Source organism: Ambystoma mexicanum, chromosome 1q (assembly GCF_040938575.1).
Source record: "Ambystoma mexicanum isolate Mex_15411 chromosome 1q, UKY_AmexF1_1, whole genome shotgun sequence".
Lineage (NCBI taxonomy): Eukaryota > Metazoa > Chordata > Amphibia > Caudata > Ambystomatidae > Ambystoma > Ambystoma mexicanum.
This window is the reverse complement of record NC_090922.1, coordinates 113,188,706-113,207,068: the sequence shown is the minus strand read 5'-3', so window position 1 is coordinate 113,207,068 and position 18,363 is coordinate 113,188,706. Positions and strand designations below refer to the sequence as shown.

Here is an 18,363-nt window from a genome sequence, read left to right as displayed (position 1 = left end):
GTAATTCAATTTGGAGGTATCTGGGTGGATTTATGCCCAGATACCACCAAACTCCTAATGAGCCCCAATGTTCAGAACTTGGGCCTCGTTACGAGGATGGAGGTAGTCATGCCGGTTTTACCAGCATGGCTACCCCCAAACTCGGCTGCGGCATCCGCGAAAGGGGAATCACCGGGCCATTCCGACCTCAGCGGACCCGGTAATTCCCCTTGCATGGGTGCCAGAGGCGGTACGTTCCCATTCCCATTGGAGCCCCCATAGGGCACAATGGGAATGGGGAGGATGGTAGCAGCGATACCGTTCACAATGGTACCGTTGCTAGCATCATGTTCTGCTCGCGGGTGCCGGTACGGCCACTTGGTTAGACCAGGTGGCTGCTTGGGCACCCGCAAGCAGATCTTGTAGTATGGTGATACAGTAACAACGTTGACAGTAGCGATACCGGTACCGTTGTTGCCTTACCGCCATACTCGTAATGAGGCCCAATGAATTTAGAGGGACTATATTGTGGATGAAGATTGAGCAAAGGGAAATATCAAAGCAGACCCTGATTTTCGAGTATGGATAATCCACTGTTGAATAGAGGGTGAGATTCTTGGAAAAAGAGTTACCCCTCTCTCCATTCAACTGGACTTGTGTGTGACAGAAATGAAACTGAAGAAGGCCTGGGATATGAAGGAGGTGGTCTGAGGAGACGCCAAGTGCAGGACCATGTTTTTCAATGATCTTAGTAAATTGGTGATGTATCAGAGGAGAGCCTTTCAAATTCCTAACAGCTGGCAACATAGAAGGGCTAGAAATATTATAGTGTGTACTCAGATTATCTGAAAATGGTGGTGGGTGGAGGTACACACATTTACAGACCACTGAAAAGCTGAGGAATATAAGAGGGTCTTTGGCCATTCTATGTATAGCTCAGCTACCTTAAATGCTAGTGTGAATTACACCTCTCTCTCAGCTGAAGGCACTTAATACTATTGGATTCAATGGCCTTCATTAGAATAGTGGTGGTCCAGAAACAAGGGTGCCGGTAAGCCTACCAGCACCCTTGTTTCCAATCTGCCACATTCCGAGTCTGCCTGCTGGGGCCGCTGCGCCCGACCCTGCCGGGTGCAGTGGTCACGGTAGGCAGACTGATCACGGAAGCAATGGCACCGTTAGCAACAGTGTCAGTGCTTCCATGAACCCATTCCCATGGAGTCCTGTGGGACTCCACAGGAATGGGGAACAACATTTAATGGCACCTAGCTTGCCGGTATGACGGGACTTGCAATGTCACAGTGGCACCGGCAAGCCAGGTGCTGGTAAAATGTCATGCGTCTGGCAGAAACCCACCGGCAGCACCAGCAGGGTTACCTCTGGACTCGAAATGAGGCACAATGTCATCATGTCTCTGCTCCCACTCCCTGTTAGAATGGATTTCTAAACTCTGCTCTGGTGAACAGATATTTAGGAGGCCACCCTTGTTACTGAAACAGGAAACACTTCTGTGAAGTTAGCCAGGACAATTCAAGGTAGTTTGGAGAACAGCCAAGGCTAAGTCTCAGGAGTAGTGGGGTGATCTGTGGTCTTCGATAAGCACACACAGTAGGATGACAAGAATTACCGTTAGACAGTAGTATATCAAAAATATACAGTTTATTAGGCCCACAACAAACGCAAGTGAATAAGGGCAAGCTCAGTAATATCCCTACTTAAACACACACTACGGGCCTCATTACGAGTTTGCTGGTAAAATCCCAGAAATACCGGCATGCCGTAGCCACCATACCGGCATGCACCGTGCGCAGATACAACGGCTGGTTACGAGCATGCAATGCTGTAATAATCCGCATGCCGGTAATGGTAGCACCGGTATACCGGTAAAGCTGCAAGAAACCCACATAACGGCACCATCGATGCCGTTAATAACAACACCGGCACCAACAATCTGTAAACAACGGTACCCTCAACACCAGAACTGGAAGTAACATCATCGCGCTGGAACGGGAAACTCACCAGCGGCCATCTTGAAAAACACAATCCATTGCAATCCTCAACACACAGGAGTTGGCCAGTGAAGGAGCATCAAGGAACATGTCTGCAGCACGTGGAAACATCTGACGGTGCAAACCAAGGTTCAGTGAGACTGAACTAAATATGCTCGCAGACACCCTTGTGGAAAATACAGAGGAAGTCTTTGGAGGGGACATGCGTAGGTCTGCACTGCTGCGCAAGAAAGAAATATGGACTGAATTGGCCAACAAAGTCTCAGCGGTGGGCACGACACTGAGGACTGTAAGGGACTGTCGGAAACGTTGGGATGACCTGCGCCTCAGAGTTCGCAACCTATTATCAGCTGAGCACAGCCAGGCACAGGCCACTGGAGGTGGACGATGTTCACCATTGAAACTGCACACATGGGAGGAAAAATGTGCCTCCATCATGAACATGGATAGCATAGAGGGAGTCGGAGATGCAGAGCATGGTGCCAAGACGTCTGGAGCAGCAAGTGAGTGACCATGACTAACATCCCATGTACTTTATTTGTTCCCTCAATACCAGTAGTGCTTCCTGCATGACTGTGCCCAGACACCTGCTGCCCTGCAAGACACCAACCAGACCCATCAACATAAACCGATTCCTACCATGAAGAATGCCAACAAGCACCAAAGGCACACACCACATGTCCCATGCAATGCAGACAGACACACCGTCAGCATGCGTCAACACACATCACAGAGTCCAACATGTCCCTGTGAATGGTACATTCAACCCTAGTCCAAGATCCATGCACCATTGCCACTATCCACAAAGCCCCCCCTAACCCTTCCCGCTGACAACACAGCAATGACCACACCTACCCAAGCATACCACTTTCCCCTCACAGGAAACCCACACACGTACACAATCCAGGGCAGCATATACATGACATCTGTCGCGGAACCCAACAGCAACCCAACCGACATGCACATCCCACAACGTGCACACACATCAGGATGTACCAACTCTGCTCCCCCCTATACATGTGTGCCGCAGGATAGGGGCCCCACCATGAGCATGTAGATGTACATGACAGAAAATTGTAGAAAGTGTGATGGCTGTCACATGGATGATGTCACAACAATAATGTACCCCTGCATTGTCACCCACAGGCACCACATCTGACAGCGAGGGCGAGCTTGCCACTATACCAACCACCACAGCACGTTGCAACACTCAGAAGAAGACCCCAAGCATCCAGGAACCTGGACGCAGCAACAGCACACATGGGTCCACGGCCTCCACTTCACATCCCCCCAGCCACCTCCGCACACCTGCCAGCCACAAGAAGAAGGCAACATCACCTGCAGGCAAGTGCCAGCAGCAGCAGCACGGGCAAACATCAGTGGCAGACCTGCCATGCCGGGCCAGTACACCATGCATTAGGCAAGTGCCACAAGAAGCTGAAGCGGCATCACCGCAATTGGATATTGCGGATCAGCCACAATCACCATCAGTGAGCATGCCCCCCGATCCCCTTTCGCCAATACGTAGCATGCCTGAGCTGGAGGAATCGGGTACACCCACACATATACCAGACATGCAGAGTACAGGGCATGCAAAAGCAGCACCAGGAACCTGACCCTGTATTCACCCCACCTGGCCCCTGCAGCCCACCACCCATGCAGAACCGTGATATTGAGGCTCGCCTCACCGCACCGAGCAGTGCCAGGAGGCGACGCATGCCCTACTAGAGCGATACATCACCGTGGCAGAACAAACGAGGCAGACCATGCAGGATAGCACCAGGAACACATCACAGATTTTAGGGCGGGAAACTGAGGTGATCTATCAACTGGCTAGGAGGGTGCGTGAGGGCAACAAGGTCATGTCCTCCATGGCCGAATCAATAAACCTCCTTGTGACTGCCATCGCAGAACAAAGGCACATCATCACGCCTGCGGTAGATTCTGCCAGTGCCACACCTAGCCCATCCACACATGGGAGCCCTGTGCGGTGCTCAGTTTGGTTGACACGTCAGATGGGGGCCCATCCACCTGCAGAAAAGAGGGGGCGGAAGTAGGCCTTGGTCTACAGTGCATGGTGGTGGGAATCTGTTGGAGTAGGGATGTTGGGGCAATGTATGTTTTTGAGGGTGTTGTCTGTGGGGTGTGTGGGTGGGTGGGTGGGTGGGTGCAAATGTGTTACACAGGGAAAGGGTGTGTTGGGGAATATTTAGAGGACCTTTGGTGTTGGTAGTACAACTGGTCACGATTGGACAGATGTGCATGTTCAACCTGTTTCATAAGGTACAAAGTTCACTTTACATTAATACACTTGTGTCTGGCCATTCTTTTCTGGAGTTTTTAAGTATTCAATGTTACACAGTGCACATCACCCAGTGTGACCAACTCCATTCCCATGTGTGATGAATTCATCAGAAATAATTTGCAACCAATGCTTGTCGTGTAGCCTGTCCATCATGGCCATGGTGACGGTGAGGGATCCCAGAATCCTCACCATCATCATCATCATCCTGTGGCATAATGTCCATGTGTGGGGGCAGGGGTACATTGCGACGGATGCAAATGTTGTGCAACATTGCACAGACCATCACGATATGGCCCACCCTCTCGGGACCATAGATGAGTGCACCCCGAGACCTGCTCAAGCAGCGGAAACAACTCTTCAGTAGTCCAAATGTATGTTCTATAGTCACGTGAGTCTTTGCATGGGTTCGAAAGTACGCCTCATCATGTCGGTTACGTGGATGCCTGATTGGGCTCAGCAGCCAGCCCATCAGTGGATACCCAGCATCACCTGCATGTTGGCATGAGAAAGGGTAGCTTTGATGTTTTGCATCTTTTGACCAACATGGTTGTAACAATTGTGTCTTGCGAGGATGCACAGGGTTTCCAATCATGCAGTGTGCACCCGTACCCCAGGATGGTGCAATGATGAGATATGTAGACATGACCAACATGGCCCACCCAGCAGGCACATTCCCAGCACTGGCAACATGCCCCCTCGTCAATGCTTGTGGCACTGTGGTCACACTCCCCCAACAGCCAGGTATGGGGTCCAGCATGTCGTTCCATGTAGCGGGGCAATGTCGAGTTCCGCAGGACCATTGTGTTGTGTGTGGAGCCTGGGTACCTGGCACAGCAGTGTGTTATTATTTGGCTGGCATTACAAACCATCTGGATGTTTAGCGAATGGTACTGCTTCCTATTGCGGTATACCACCAAAATGGCATGCCACACCACTAGCTCAACATGTGTGCAATCTATCACACCAATTACGTTTGGCATGCCTGCTATCGCATGGAATGCAACTTTGGTAGCGTTTACCTCTGCTGCAGTCCGTGGCTTGCTGATGAGGTCACGTACATGTTTGAGGAGTGCCTGAAGTACCTGCATCAGCACACGGGAGAAGCAGGGTTGTGATATCCCGTGCAGTTGGCCCACTGTATGCTGATAGGTTCCTGTCACCAAAAAGGGGAGCACACACACTACCTTCAGCAAGGGGTGGGGTGGCTGTGCGTATGTTAATGACACTCAAGAGGTTGTCGTGTATGAGGTCCACTATTGCTGTGATGCTGTCCCTGTCCAGCCGGTAGAGGGTGTGGATTTGTGCTGGGGTTAGGGTAAATGGGCTCACACGTTGTCGGGGTATTGTTGGGAGCCTGCGTGGCACAGTGGCCTGCACAATGGGCATGTGCTGTGCCCTTCTTGCCATCCTTATCCTCCTCGCATTTGTTGCATGACCTGCCCCACTGCCTCCTCATAGAGTAGCTGTTCCTGCATGTACTCCTGCTCCAGCAGTGCTAGTGGTAGCACTTTTCCTTTGGGAGGGGTGTGGTGTGTGGGTGTGCTGCCTTTATGCTGTGCCTGGGTTTCAATGGTGTCCACGTGAGCTGATATTGTACTCCTGTGGCTAGTTTATGCTCACCTGATCCCTTTTAACGCCAGTACTGCAATGCCGGTATTTAAGGCATCATTTATGGCCTTATTACCGGTCTGTACATACCGATATTTGCATGTCCGCTACCTCGGAATGTGCACTACTCTGCGGCATGTCGGTGTCGAGGGCAAGGCAGGCATCTGTCAGGGCTCCTGCCACTATCAGGGATGCCACTCACGGAGGGGCCAGTGACAGTGCCAGTAACAGCTCCCTGAAGGGCTGTAATTATCTGGTCCGGTAAACGATGCCAGTATTCCCTTTCCTGTATCGTTATTACCGGACCACCAACCTTGTAATGAGGCCCTATGTATAATAAATGTACAATCACTTTTCGGTCAATGCAGTAAAGTGCGATTTCCAGTCAAAACATGACAGGAGGGAAAGCAGAAAAACGTAATACATTGGCTAACTTCACAGATGAATATCCCAATCTTAAAGTTCAGCCCTACGAAGATTGGAGCCTTGTGTTCAGTGTCAAGTTTGTGCGTAAAAAAAGCTTGGTGATGCGTAAAATTTACAAAGGACAATATTCAATGGAAAGGAAAAGTTAGCAAGAGGACATGTGGACATTTGGTTCCGAGAGTCAGAGAAGGATCTGCTGTGGAGAACAAATCTGTCCCCGACTTTCGGACGGCTTTAGGAAACAAGAGCAAGCCAAGATAAGGACCACAAGGGGATCCTTTGTGCCGAAAAACGGGTTGGATGAAGTAGGGGCCACCGGTAAGTGGTGTCATTAATCACTTCCCTTAGCTCATTCTGGGTACAATATAAACTTGGGGCAGTCTTGGAGATGGCCGCCTGGTGTACGAGATCCCCTCCTTGGTTAAGCTTCGAAGTGCGCAGGCGCTGCAGGTGCAGATGCAGGTCCGGTTTACACCTGGAGCTGGCTCTCTCGTCACGAATGCAGGACAATTGAAACACTGATGCCGCTGGTCTCAGGACTCTTGAAGAAAGGTGGAAGAGTTGGCAGCAACGACCGCCACTGTCCCACAGTGACGTTGGGGCACCGAAGTCTTGCGGTCTGACCATGCTCCTTTCTCACGGCCCAAAGAAGCTGGGTCAACACAATTTGACACAATTTGACAAGGAGATGTTTTTGCAGTGTGAACTACGATTTATCACCTGGTCAGTCCACTGGAGGGCCCATGGACACTTTCGAGAAGGCTTGTTTGAAGGTCAACAAGGAGGCATTGAGAGTAATTGGTCCCACCACTCCAAGGGATTGAAGGACCATTGCAGGCCTTCAGAGATTGAGCGCAAAGCAGGACTCTACTGAGACACCAGTGGGCTCAGGGTGTCAAACCTTCTCTGCGCGGTTCTGAATAGTCTGTGGATGTGCTTCGCTTCTCTGGATACTTGGCTCTGTGTATAGGTCAATTTGGACTGATGGATGATCTGCAGGTCTGCACTCAGGCCCCCTCGTCATATCCCAAAGTCCAGTGTGTGCCCGCACCCAGCTGGCCAATGAGGAGATCTGCCCCACTTATGCACGCCAGATGTGGTCCAATCAGGGACCACTGTGTCTCTCATGCTCTTGTGCAAACCAGACATCCTGGCACCAGTAGTGTGGATTGGGACCTGACAGTCCCAGTCCACTTCCTGGGTATCTGCACACATGACATGCATCAGCCTGCAAAAAGCGTCGACTTTCACGGGTGAACGCCTGCCCAAACAAGGACTCCCCGGGTCACAAGGACCAGGAGGATAACCAATGGACAAAATGGCCAAAGACAAAAGACCTGTGGTACGGCCATGACGAAGTATAGCCACAGTCATGACTCAAACGCAGTAAGCGTGGTATGGCTTGATAAAGAAATGTAAAAACACATGAAAAAGCTAATGCTACCTCCAGTCTACTCCTTGGCACATTATTCAGTTACCAGAAAATCCTTAAGGAATGTCTAGAGTCAAAAAACGCAAGGACCCCAGTGCGCAATACAGTAATGTACTTTGCGCACTGAAATACAGTTGCCAAAAGTGGCAACAAAGTCATAAGACTAAGACAAAGTCATAAGACTAAGAGAAACACAGTTTCTCAGTACTGACTGCCTGAAGTTTACCCAAAACGATGAGCAAAAGCCCAGTGGAGTGCAGCTGAAGGCTGTGCTTCACTGGCAGAAAGTCAGGGAAGGAGGCTGAAACAATAGCAAAAAGTTAAGGGAACCACAAACATAGAGGTAAAATAGCAGCAAGTGAAATGTTACCTAACACTCCCTTACTGCTTACCTCATGTTTTACTCATGCCTTCATTTATACACGTCCAGCTCTTGACCTGACACACTTGCAGCTGACTTGGGAAAATCTCCCTGATCCTGATACCGGAAGTGTATCTTACAAACCAATGAGGGGGAGATAGCTCAGGGGCAACCGTTTGTCTTTGAAGCAAGAGAATGCCGTGCGCAATAAAAGAACAATTATAATAATCTGTTGAAAGCCTACACACTATATTGGGCATGTTTGAGAACCTCACAAGCCCGTTACACAACCACCAATCAGCTACATCTAGTATCATGGAGGATTTCCTATCTAGATAATGGCATCAGAGTAAAGTCTTTTCTTTAAATGTATCTGTACGTGCCTGAAATGTTCTATCCTGCATACGGATAACTAATCACAGTTAAACATGTATCCCTACTTCCACAACCATGTTACCTCCCTGCTCAGCCAATTTGCTTTTCCCCCTCCAGAATTGGTTAGTTTACTGGTTAATCTCCCCCAGGTTCGGACTGGGGCTGAATATTGTCTCGGGCAACAATGAAAAAGTGGCCCACAGTTGCAAAGGGCTATTCATTCTTTTTGTGACATTGTTTGAGTTGTACCCAAGGGGGAGTTTTTTGATAAAATGTGATGCAACTTGTGCTACCTGAAGAATATTTTTTCAGCAGCAATGGTCAAAACGGTTTATAGTCAAAAAGTCGAATCCAATAATGTCGAAAGTCAAAAAGTCGAAAACAAAAATGTCGATTTTTTTTTGGTTGCTTTTTTTTCGAAATGGGGGGGTTCCCCCCGAACCCCCCTTTTTTTTGTTTTTTTTTGTTTTACCCCTTTTTTTTTATCCCCGGAGCACAAAAAAAATATATAAATAAAAAAATTAAAAATTCGACATTTTTGTTTTCGACTTTTTGGATTCGACATTTTTGTAATTCGACATTATTGGTTCGACATTATGACTGGACACCGGTCAAAACTACTAGTCGCATAGTAATGTAACTCCTCAAACTGGCCCACATTGGGCAAAAAATGTGGCCCACATTAACCAAAAGAATGGGCCCATGCTAGCATTTTGTGTTTTTGGTTCGAGCATTGGCCTATTGCCCTATAGGTCAGTCTGAGCCTGCCTGCCTAGCTCCCAATCACCCCCTCTTCTTTAAGATCCAAAGCCTAAGGTCTTGTGACACCCTGGTTTGGCCACAATATGACACCTCTTGGACAAAGTCAGGCGTTATAAGACAATCACATTGGTGATGGGCGCAGTACACATTTTGGATAGGATAGCATAACATATGAAGTGATGGGACAATAGCACTTGGTTTCCCAGCCAAGTTTGCTATATGTAGTTATGCTCTATTTATGTGTACATGCCCTTGATTTGTGATCATTTAATTATGCTAGTCCTTTTGCGCCCTTATTTCTGACGTACAAGACCCTACCCCCATTCTCCACACATAGATACACTTCGTCCACCAAGGTTATAACTGTGTTAGCTTGGGCACTCCTGGTGTAAATATAATTTTTTGTTAGACCTTTACTTTCTTTGTGCCTCCATTACTCGTAGGCAGCAAACAGTATTCTGTACAGTTGAATGCAACCCCCCTGCAATGGGGGATTTGAATTCCTCCAGGTTAGGAGCATGGACTTTGAGCCATAAGTGGCCCACCATGGGGAGAGTGGCCTGAAATGGCGGCCGTCGGGAAGATGTGGAGGAAGTTGCCACCTGGACCCATTGTCACCCGGTTAGGACTATGTCAATGTACTAAAAAGGAACCAATAAAACCCTGATGAGGTGGACTCACTGGGCCTGACTAATGATGACAGTGGCAGGGTATACAGTGCGAGGTAAGATTACTTTGGACCTGCATCCTCACAACCAGTTCAGAAAGTCTAGACTGGATCCAGAAACCGGCATGCACTGGGAGGCATTGCACCATGCAGCATTGTCTTTTTGTACCGCAGCTGATGAGGAATCTGGTATGGGGTTGGACCAACAGGGACCCACTCCCACATTCTGGCACAACCCCCCTCCAAACCCTCCCGTCATCGAATGGCCTTCATAGCCAGGGGAAAACCAAATACAAGGACACAAGGATCCCTTGCCATGCTATGCCAGCGGTCTCTGAGTGAAAGTTGATATTGCCAGCAAGTTACCAGTGACCACTGCTTACTAATCTGCAAGCCAGTTCAGGTGGAACGTGCTTACCAGGCTACATGATGCTTTGGGGTCATTAACAAAGATATGACATTTCATAGCGTGGCTGTGTTATGTTTGGTGCCTCAACTTCCGGTGCTTTACAAGGGCCAATCCTTCTTATTGCTTCTCAGTTCAGGGTTGGTGGGGGGTGTGAGCGGGTAAGTGGAGGAAGTGGATGTGGTTTTCCACTCTTTGACTTAGTTCCCCTTTGGTGGGAGGGGGTAGAGCTTTTGAGTGTTGGTGATTGACGATGGTGTGAGTGAGAGCTGTTCATGAGCCTAAATGCTCCTGTGTGGATGCCCATTACTAGCAAGGAGGAGGGTTGCCAGTTCTCCATATTAGGCCCGCTATGCACCTCAAACACTTACATACTCTACCTTGTTACAAGTTGGTTGTTTCTCTCTCCACCTCTTTGTCCTTCAGTATGATCATCTTCTGATTGCTGGGAGGACCCTGAGAGAGTTCAAGCCTCCTCTCACGTGGCTGCCACTGAGAGGGAGTGGTGGTGGGGGAAGGTGGGAGAGAGTTTAGAGAACCTGCAGGGTCTATACTGCTTGGACCAACTGATTTAGTGTCTTCTGTTTTTGTGTTTTCCCTTCATCCCTTGTTTGCGTATTGGTAGACTCACTGAGCTGAACTGTTTCATGCTTTACGATTCCATATAATAATGTCCCCGCAAAAATATCACCTGACAAAAAAGTCGCTGTTGTTAAAGGAGACATTATTACATTCAACATGCGGGGGAAACCCCTGCATCCCCTGTTAGTTTTTTGTTTTAAAAAATGGGAGCAGGGAACATCCTTGCAACCCATCCCCAAACATAATGTCACGATATATAATGTTGCCGATGGCTTTTCGCAGCGACATTATGTATGGGGACATTATTACCTGATACCTCCTATACTCTATCCAGACTTCAATCCCTCTAGAACCAATCGTCTATTAGGACTGTTTGTTGAATTAACCTCAAAAGCAATTGACCCACACTCTAAAAGGGGCTTAGGTTCCTTGTACGTATGAAAAGACTCAAAGTGATTGCCCCATAGATAATCAGTAACAGGGAATTTGGGTAAGAGGATGAGGATAATATCGTGGAACATAAAGTGATGAACAGTCCCCAACCATAAGTTGGTCATAAACCACATAAGGAGATTGGGAGGGACATTCCTTTTCTTTTTCTTTCTTTTTTTTTTTTTTACCAGGGACACACTATCTATCAAAGGATAAAGATTACATTCTAAAAAAAGAATGCAACTGTGAGATCATGAGCTGCATCCATTGGAAGTCTAGGGGCAGCACAATTCTATTTAACAAAGATGTGAGATACTCAATTGGTTATATTGTGAGCAATGTGGAAGGGCACTTTGCTCTAGCAGAGGTGAGGCTTGCGGGCAGGTCATTGGTATTGCACAACATCTATGCACCCAACTCGGGAGCAGTGACTTCTTTGATATGTTACATGACAAGCTCACTGAATTGTCTGGGGCATTATTCATTTTGGGTGGGGTATTCAGCATGGTCACAGATGCAAAACTCATCAGAACAGAGAATGTTTCAGTATTGAGCCCTATGTCAAGTATGGATTTGCTGTCCATTCAACAATCATTGAACCCAGAGGATCCTTGGTGGGTCTCTAACCCACTGAATAGGGACAGTCCTTTTTCCCCAATGTACATAGTTCCCAGTAGCGCATAGATTTCTTCTTGATCTCCCATGACACGTTGGACTTTTCCTGTACACTGTAGCAGTGGTGTGACACAAAATCTGGGGGTCACCCAGCAAGCCATACTGAGACCCACTCCCTAGCTCGGCAACAAAGCACAGGCCGTAACACACTCCATGATAGCCTGGACCACCACGCAAGCGCAATGTGCATGATAATCATGCTGTTGCAGGGACATGCCGTGCACTGCACTAGGTGAAAGATGTAAGTATGTGATGTGGACGGTCGGAAGAAGGAACCAGACTATTCAAGAACATTTTAAGGGTTATTTTATTTAAACTATAAGAAAAAGGCCTATCTTTCCCTATCACTAAAAGGATTACCCTGCCTATCTAAAAACCTGAAGGTGCGTGTCTTTCGTCAGGAAGTCCAAAATAAATGTCCTTGGTCCAAACCTAACTCTACCTGAACATACTACTAATATGAACAACTCAGTAGGCCAAAGGAATGTCTTTCTTCTGCTGGTCTTTTCTTGTTTGCTGGCATTCTTTCTATAGAAATGTCTCTCTTGAAAACATACATGTCATTAGACAATTTTCTTGGATATTGTCTTGATATCTCCTTTATGTAGCTCTCCAACACATTCCTGGACCTTGTACTCTCTTTAGTGATAAGCTTATGACAGCTTTCCTTGAAACATTCTCTCACATTGTTGTCTTCGGTCATATGTTTCTCACATTCTTTAAATTCAACCTTTCCTTGATGTGATATGACTCTCCAATTTTAGTCTCTGCCTCTCTTGGGTTCTCTGTATTGGATTATTACCTCTCTTATACAGTTCACTTGACAATCTTCTCTCACCAAATGTATTATACGTTTTTGTGGCTTGTTCTCTGCACTCTTCCACCCTGTTCACATGGGGCCTTTCCCCTTCTTCCCAGGGTATTCATTTCCAGTCTCGCTTTACTTCCTATACAGGGTAATTCGTGACATTCTTTATTCACTTCTCTCAACTCCAGTTAGGATGGTTTATTGTTTGCCTATCGTCCTTATGACTTGATCGAGTTTCACACTAATATACTGTATCCCCTACGGCCTGCCGCTTCTCCTGTTTTCCCCGTTACCTTTGTGTATTTAGGGGAACTTTGCAGGGCTCGGCATTCTCTCGCGCAGTTGACTTAGTTGTCTGGCTTCTCTGTCTTTGGTTTCGTCCACGCTCTGTTATCGGCTTTCATGCAGGCTGCTGCCATCTACGGATGCTGGCGGACGAAAGCTGCAAATACCCCCGATTGCAATTGGTCTCAGCGTCGTTAGTTGATAGTCTTGTCCACCACTATACGAGTGTGGTCACGCCGCCACCTTGTACTAAATTCCTCTTCTCCTTCTGCCAACGGCTTCCCTGTTGTTTATTTATTTATGTATTTTATTGTTCGCTTAGTAGGCGCTTATACATTAATTAAATTCTGTTTCCAAGCGCACACAGGGCAAAAGGGTGGGGACCTGGGGATCAGAAACATTAAAATACATAGAAATTATGAAATACAGTAGGGGGGGGACCTACTATGCCTTTTGAGTGTTCAGAACGTGCAAGTGCAGGAGGTATGGGGAATGGCGGTAGGGGCTGGGGTACTTGTGGGAGACCAACCAGTGAAGTGCAAGGTATGGTAAGTGCGAGCCTCCAGGATGGAGGATGTGCCGAGGAAAGCGCTGAGGATAGACAGAAACTGGGGTGATTCGGTGTGGGAGGTCAGGACCTGAGGATCCATACGGGCCGTGGACACCAATCGAGCAACAGTGTTATTAGGAGAGTAGAGAAGTGTGGAAGGTGGAGCTAAAGAGGAAAGTCTTGAGTAGCTTCTGGAATTTAAGGAAGTCCTGCTCAAGACGAAGAGGGAGTGGAGTCTGTTACAAAGAAAGGAGGCAATTGAGGAAAATGATCGACCTCCTGCCCTCTATTTAACAAAACGCTCTACACACAGAGAGTTGGTGCCAGAGTAGAGCAGAGGACTAGAGGGGAAATATTTAGTAAGAGAGAGTTGCAGATAGTGTGGTCCCTGGCCCCAGACATCCTTGTGGATGATACATAGGGATTTGAATTTAATCTGTGAAGCAACTGGGAGCCAGCAAAGACTTTTAGTGCAGCAGAGATGCAGTCCTGGGCTTGAGGCCAAAGATAAGTCTCGGTGCCCTATTCTGAATTAGTTGTCAGGGCCACAGAGTGGAAGAAGGTAGATTCAGGAGGAGGCTATTGCAATAGTTAAGCCAAGAGAGAACCAGGGCTCGGGTGACATTGAGCTTCTGGGGGAAGGAGAGAAAAGGTAGAATTCCTTTGCGAAGGAAGAGCTGAAAGTGGGACTTCTTGGCAATGTCCTGAGTGTGAGGGAGGAAGGAGAGAGAGGAGTCGAAGATTACTCCAAGGTTTCTGGCTTCAGAAGAAGGAGCAGGGCGAGAGCCCAAGGAGGAAGGCCCGAGTGAAGGGAAGAAGTCGGGAGCAGTAGCCCCAATGGGAAGGATCTCTGTTTTGCTGGCATTGAGCAGAGATCATTGGAAGTGCACCAGGCCTGGATGGCAGACAGGCAGTCAGGGAATTAATGGAAGGTGCAAGAGCGTCAGCAGGAATTTTGAAAAAGAGTTGTGTGTCATCTGCATAACAGTGAAAGTTGGGGGAGAAGGAGGAGATGAGGAGTGCCAGATGAGTAAGGTAGATGTTGAAGAGCCAAGGTGAGAGGATAGAGCCCTGGGGGACACCACAGATGGAGAAGAAAGTAAGAGAGGAGAAGGTTCCCAGGATGACTTGGGAGGAGCGGTCATTTAGGAAGGTCAACCAGTCCAGTGCCTGCTCCGAGATACCAAGGGTGTTGTGGAGCCTTTGAATGAGGATGAGTGGTTGACTGTGTCAAAGGCAGAGGAGAGATTAAGAAGGATGAGGACAGCCGGGAAGTTGGAATCAAGGGATGCAAGCAGTTTTCACAGGTTGTTGGACTTGCCAACCTTCTGGCATCTCAAGTTGGTGTTCTTCACCTTTCCGAAAGTTGCAGACTCCATGGCTTGCTTCTGCTCCACCTCTCCAAGTTGTGCTTAATCAGGGGGATTACCATGTGCACCATAGACTCTCTCTATTCGTAATTCACGCATCCCAGTTCAATACATGTCTCTTCTTAAAAAGACATCGGGCCTCATTATGAGAATCGCAGTAAAAATCAGTCATTACCAGCATGGCAGTAAGAAAGTGTCTGGGTTGGATTGACACCACAAATAGTGGCTGATTACGAGAGTGCGTGCACGCACGTACCGGCATGCCGGTAACGGCAGTACCGCCATTCCGTTAACGACCAACAACCCCCCGATTGCGGCATCATGTAATGCGCTGATACCGCCTCTGCCTCCTCCCACCCCTAAATAACGGCACCGGCATACCGACCTGGAAGTGACTTCATCGTGCCGGAACGGGAAATGCACTGACGGCCATCTTTAAAAACACAATCCATTGCAATCCTCGACACACAGGACCTGTACTGTCTAGACAGAACTCACAAACTGCTAAAGATGTCAAAAGCTACCAAGAAAGGCGCACCCCGGCAGCGCAAGGAAAGATTCTCTGATGAAGAGCGCATTGTGTTTGCGGACACATTGGTGGGGCAGACCTGAGGTGTGCACAACTTCGCATGAAGGACATATGGGAGTTAGTGGCCAGGAAGGTCAGTGTGGTCGGCACCACCGCCCGCACGGTCAAAGATTGTAAAATCGGTGGGTTGACCTACGCCTCCCTGTAAAGAACATATTGTCAACCGCAGCTAGGGGCTGGCAAGAGGCGGCGGGGCCCACTCTCCCATCAAGCTATCCAGGTGGGAAGAGACATGTAGCACAACCATCAACATGGATGGAATTGAAGGAATTGGAGATTCAGAGTCAGGAGTACCGTCATCGGCAGAAGAAGGGGAGTGTCTACACAAACCATAGATAACCGAAGCATGACGTTGGGCAACTAATGTGATAGTGATGTAAGGCAATGCATGGCCCATCATACACACATTGACATATCCCTGTCCAACTGCTGGCCCCACCACTGTCACATTAACATGCATGCTGCATGCCAACTCCATACCCAATACACACCCTACACACAGCAAAACAGCATGTGTCACACAGCACGCAAACCACAACACAACACAACGGTAGGCCCCACAGCAGACACCATCGCAAACATGTGGGAACCTGACGTATGCCAATATAGACCCCCCACATAGAGCAAGCACCCTGTCCGCCACAACAATGCAATAAATCACATGGGATTAACTGCACTGACACCAATGTATTGATGATGCACGTACTACCATCTCTGATGCCCTGCCCTCTCGGTCCCCCACAGGCACGGATGCTGACAGTGATGGACAGGATGCAGGTGCAGCTGTGAAAAAGTCCAGGGCCAGGGATGATGGCACCAGGCCATCAACATCGAGTGGCATTCGGATGCCCCAACTGCCACTAAAAGCACCACCATCATCACAGCCCAAGGCACAGGACCGCCAAACACCGGCTGAGATACCACAAGAGGAAACCCTAACACAGGACGTGTCCACTGTTGCTGAATCAGAGGCAGATGGGACACAGTCTGCAGCCACCAGCTCCATCGGGGAGAAAGCTGCCTCAGAACCCCATAGTGGTGATGAGGGAGAGGGCCACAGTCAGGTGTACTTACACAAGGACAACAATCTGTCTGGGGATGCTGCACATACACCAAGCCCCCAGCACACCCCAGACAGCACCCCAGACGACACCCCTCAGCTCCAATCTGGAGAACAGGGGAGTCCCCATCAGTGGACAGCCATGCATTGGGCCCCACTGCAAATGCCCCGTCCACCTTAGATGCTATTCGGGACATAGAGGGGCGCATGGCGCGAATGGAGGGGCGCCAGCAGCAGATGTCAGACCTCGTAAAGCAGTATGTGGCAGAGGGTAAGTTAACATGGCATGAAGTTCATGCTAATACTGTGGCCATTGTAGAGGCCATGAACAAGAACAGTAAGCTGATCCCTGACGGGTTCGCAGCAGTCACCCAGTTCCTGGCCAGGATAGCAGAGAAGCTGCCTCCTGCACCAACCGACGCACAACCAGGCACATCACCATCATCTGGCAGACCTGCCAGCTCCACCCAAACCAGTCCTGTGCGAAGGGCCATGCGCAGCACACAGTGCTCAGAAATGCAGCCCCCAGATCCTAAGAGAGGCCGCCAGTAGCAGGGGCACCCTGCATGTGCTGACTGCAGTTGCACTCAATAACATTTATTGCACATCATGTGTGGTGGTGTTGGGGGAGGCAGGGTGTGTGGAGGTTTTGGGGGGAGAGGCATAGGGGAGGTGGTGTGTGGAGGTGTTAGGGGAAAGGGAGAGGGGGAGTGGTGTGTGTGAACTTTAGGGTCTATTCACAATGAAGATACTGTATAATACACCTGTTGTGTGCAAAGAAATACTGAGTGGCCATTGGTTCTTTGGCGTGTGTTTATTCAATGCATGACAGTGCACAGTGGCCATCTACCCCCACACCCTGTGTCCATATGCACACCATCCCAGTGCCCAGAATACAGCATTGATTGCACCCTCTGCATCCCAGGGTCTCAGTAATAACCGTCTATCACTGATTGGCACACAGCACGTCCATCTGGTACATCGCGACTTGGCCGATGTGCTACATCTTTTCCCTCCTCATCCTCCTCCTCACCCGGTGCTTGCTCGTCAATGTCAGGTGGCAGAGGTACGTTCCACCAGATGCACATGTTGTGCAGCATGGCACAGACCATGATGATCTTTCCCACCTTCTCAGGCCAGTAGAGTAGTGCGCCACCAGACCTGCTGAGGCAGCGGAACCGTGCCTTCAATAGGCCAAAGGTCTGCTCAATAACAACACTGGTACGGGTGTGAGCCCGATTGTAGTCCTCTCTGTGCCTGTTCTGTGGATTCCTCACAGGGATGAGGAGCCACGGCTTCAGGGGATAGCCAGCATCACCTTCATGGGAGCACAATAAGGTATGAGTGAGGGTATTTCTTCTATGACACCTGTACTTAGCCTGTTCATTGTTCATGTTGGTATGCAGGATATCTCTGATGGAAGCCTTTGGCTACACATATGTGCAACAGACTGACCTGTTGACGACTGGGCCAGGACATGGTGGAGGGCATGTGTGCCATACAGGACTGAGGGTCCTTCACATCGGACTCACCACTCAACCAGATGGTGTGCGAGGGACCATGATGTAAGCACCAGTGAGGGATGTGTGCCAGGTGATGTGACAAATGGTATGTTGGCCAATGTTTGGTGCTTTAGGCTGATGTCCACCTTGTCATGTGTACTTTGCACTCTCATGCTTGCA

The 18,363-nt window shown here is 48.8% G+C and overlaps 1 protein-coding gene across 1 annotated transcript; it reads left to right on the top strand.

Annotated features, from left to right (window-relative positions):
* The first annotated feature begins 2,139 nt into the window (after positions 1-2,139).
* LOC138553339 (myb-related transcription factor, partner of profilin-like) lies at positions 2,140-16,862 on the top strand. The gene is made up of 3 exons (XM_069642537.1): positions 2,140-2,491; positions 3,135-3,539; positions 16,366-16,862. The coding sequence occupies exons 1-3, from the start codon at positions 2,140-2,142 to the stop codon at positions 16,860-16,862; spliced, it is 1,254 nt and encodes a 417-aa protein (XP_069498638.1).
* The last annotated feature ends 1,501 nt before the right edge of the window (positions 16,863-18,363 follow it).

Coding starts and splice junctions, on each gene's coding strand:
- LOC138553339 (XM_069642537.1), top strand. CDS start 2,140: ATGCTCGCAGACACCCTTGTGGAAAATACAGAGGAAGTCTTTGGAGGG. Junction 2,492..3,134: donor CAAGACGTCTGGAGCAGCAA/GTGAGTGACCAT, acceptor TGTCACCCACAG/GCACCACATCTGACAGCGAG. Junction 3,540..16,365: donor GCCTGAGCTGGAGGAATCGG/GTACACCCACAC, acceptor GGTCCCCCACAG/GCACGGATGCTGACAGTGAT.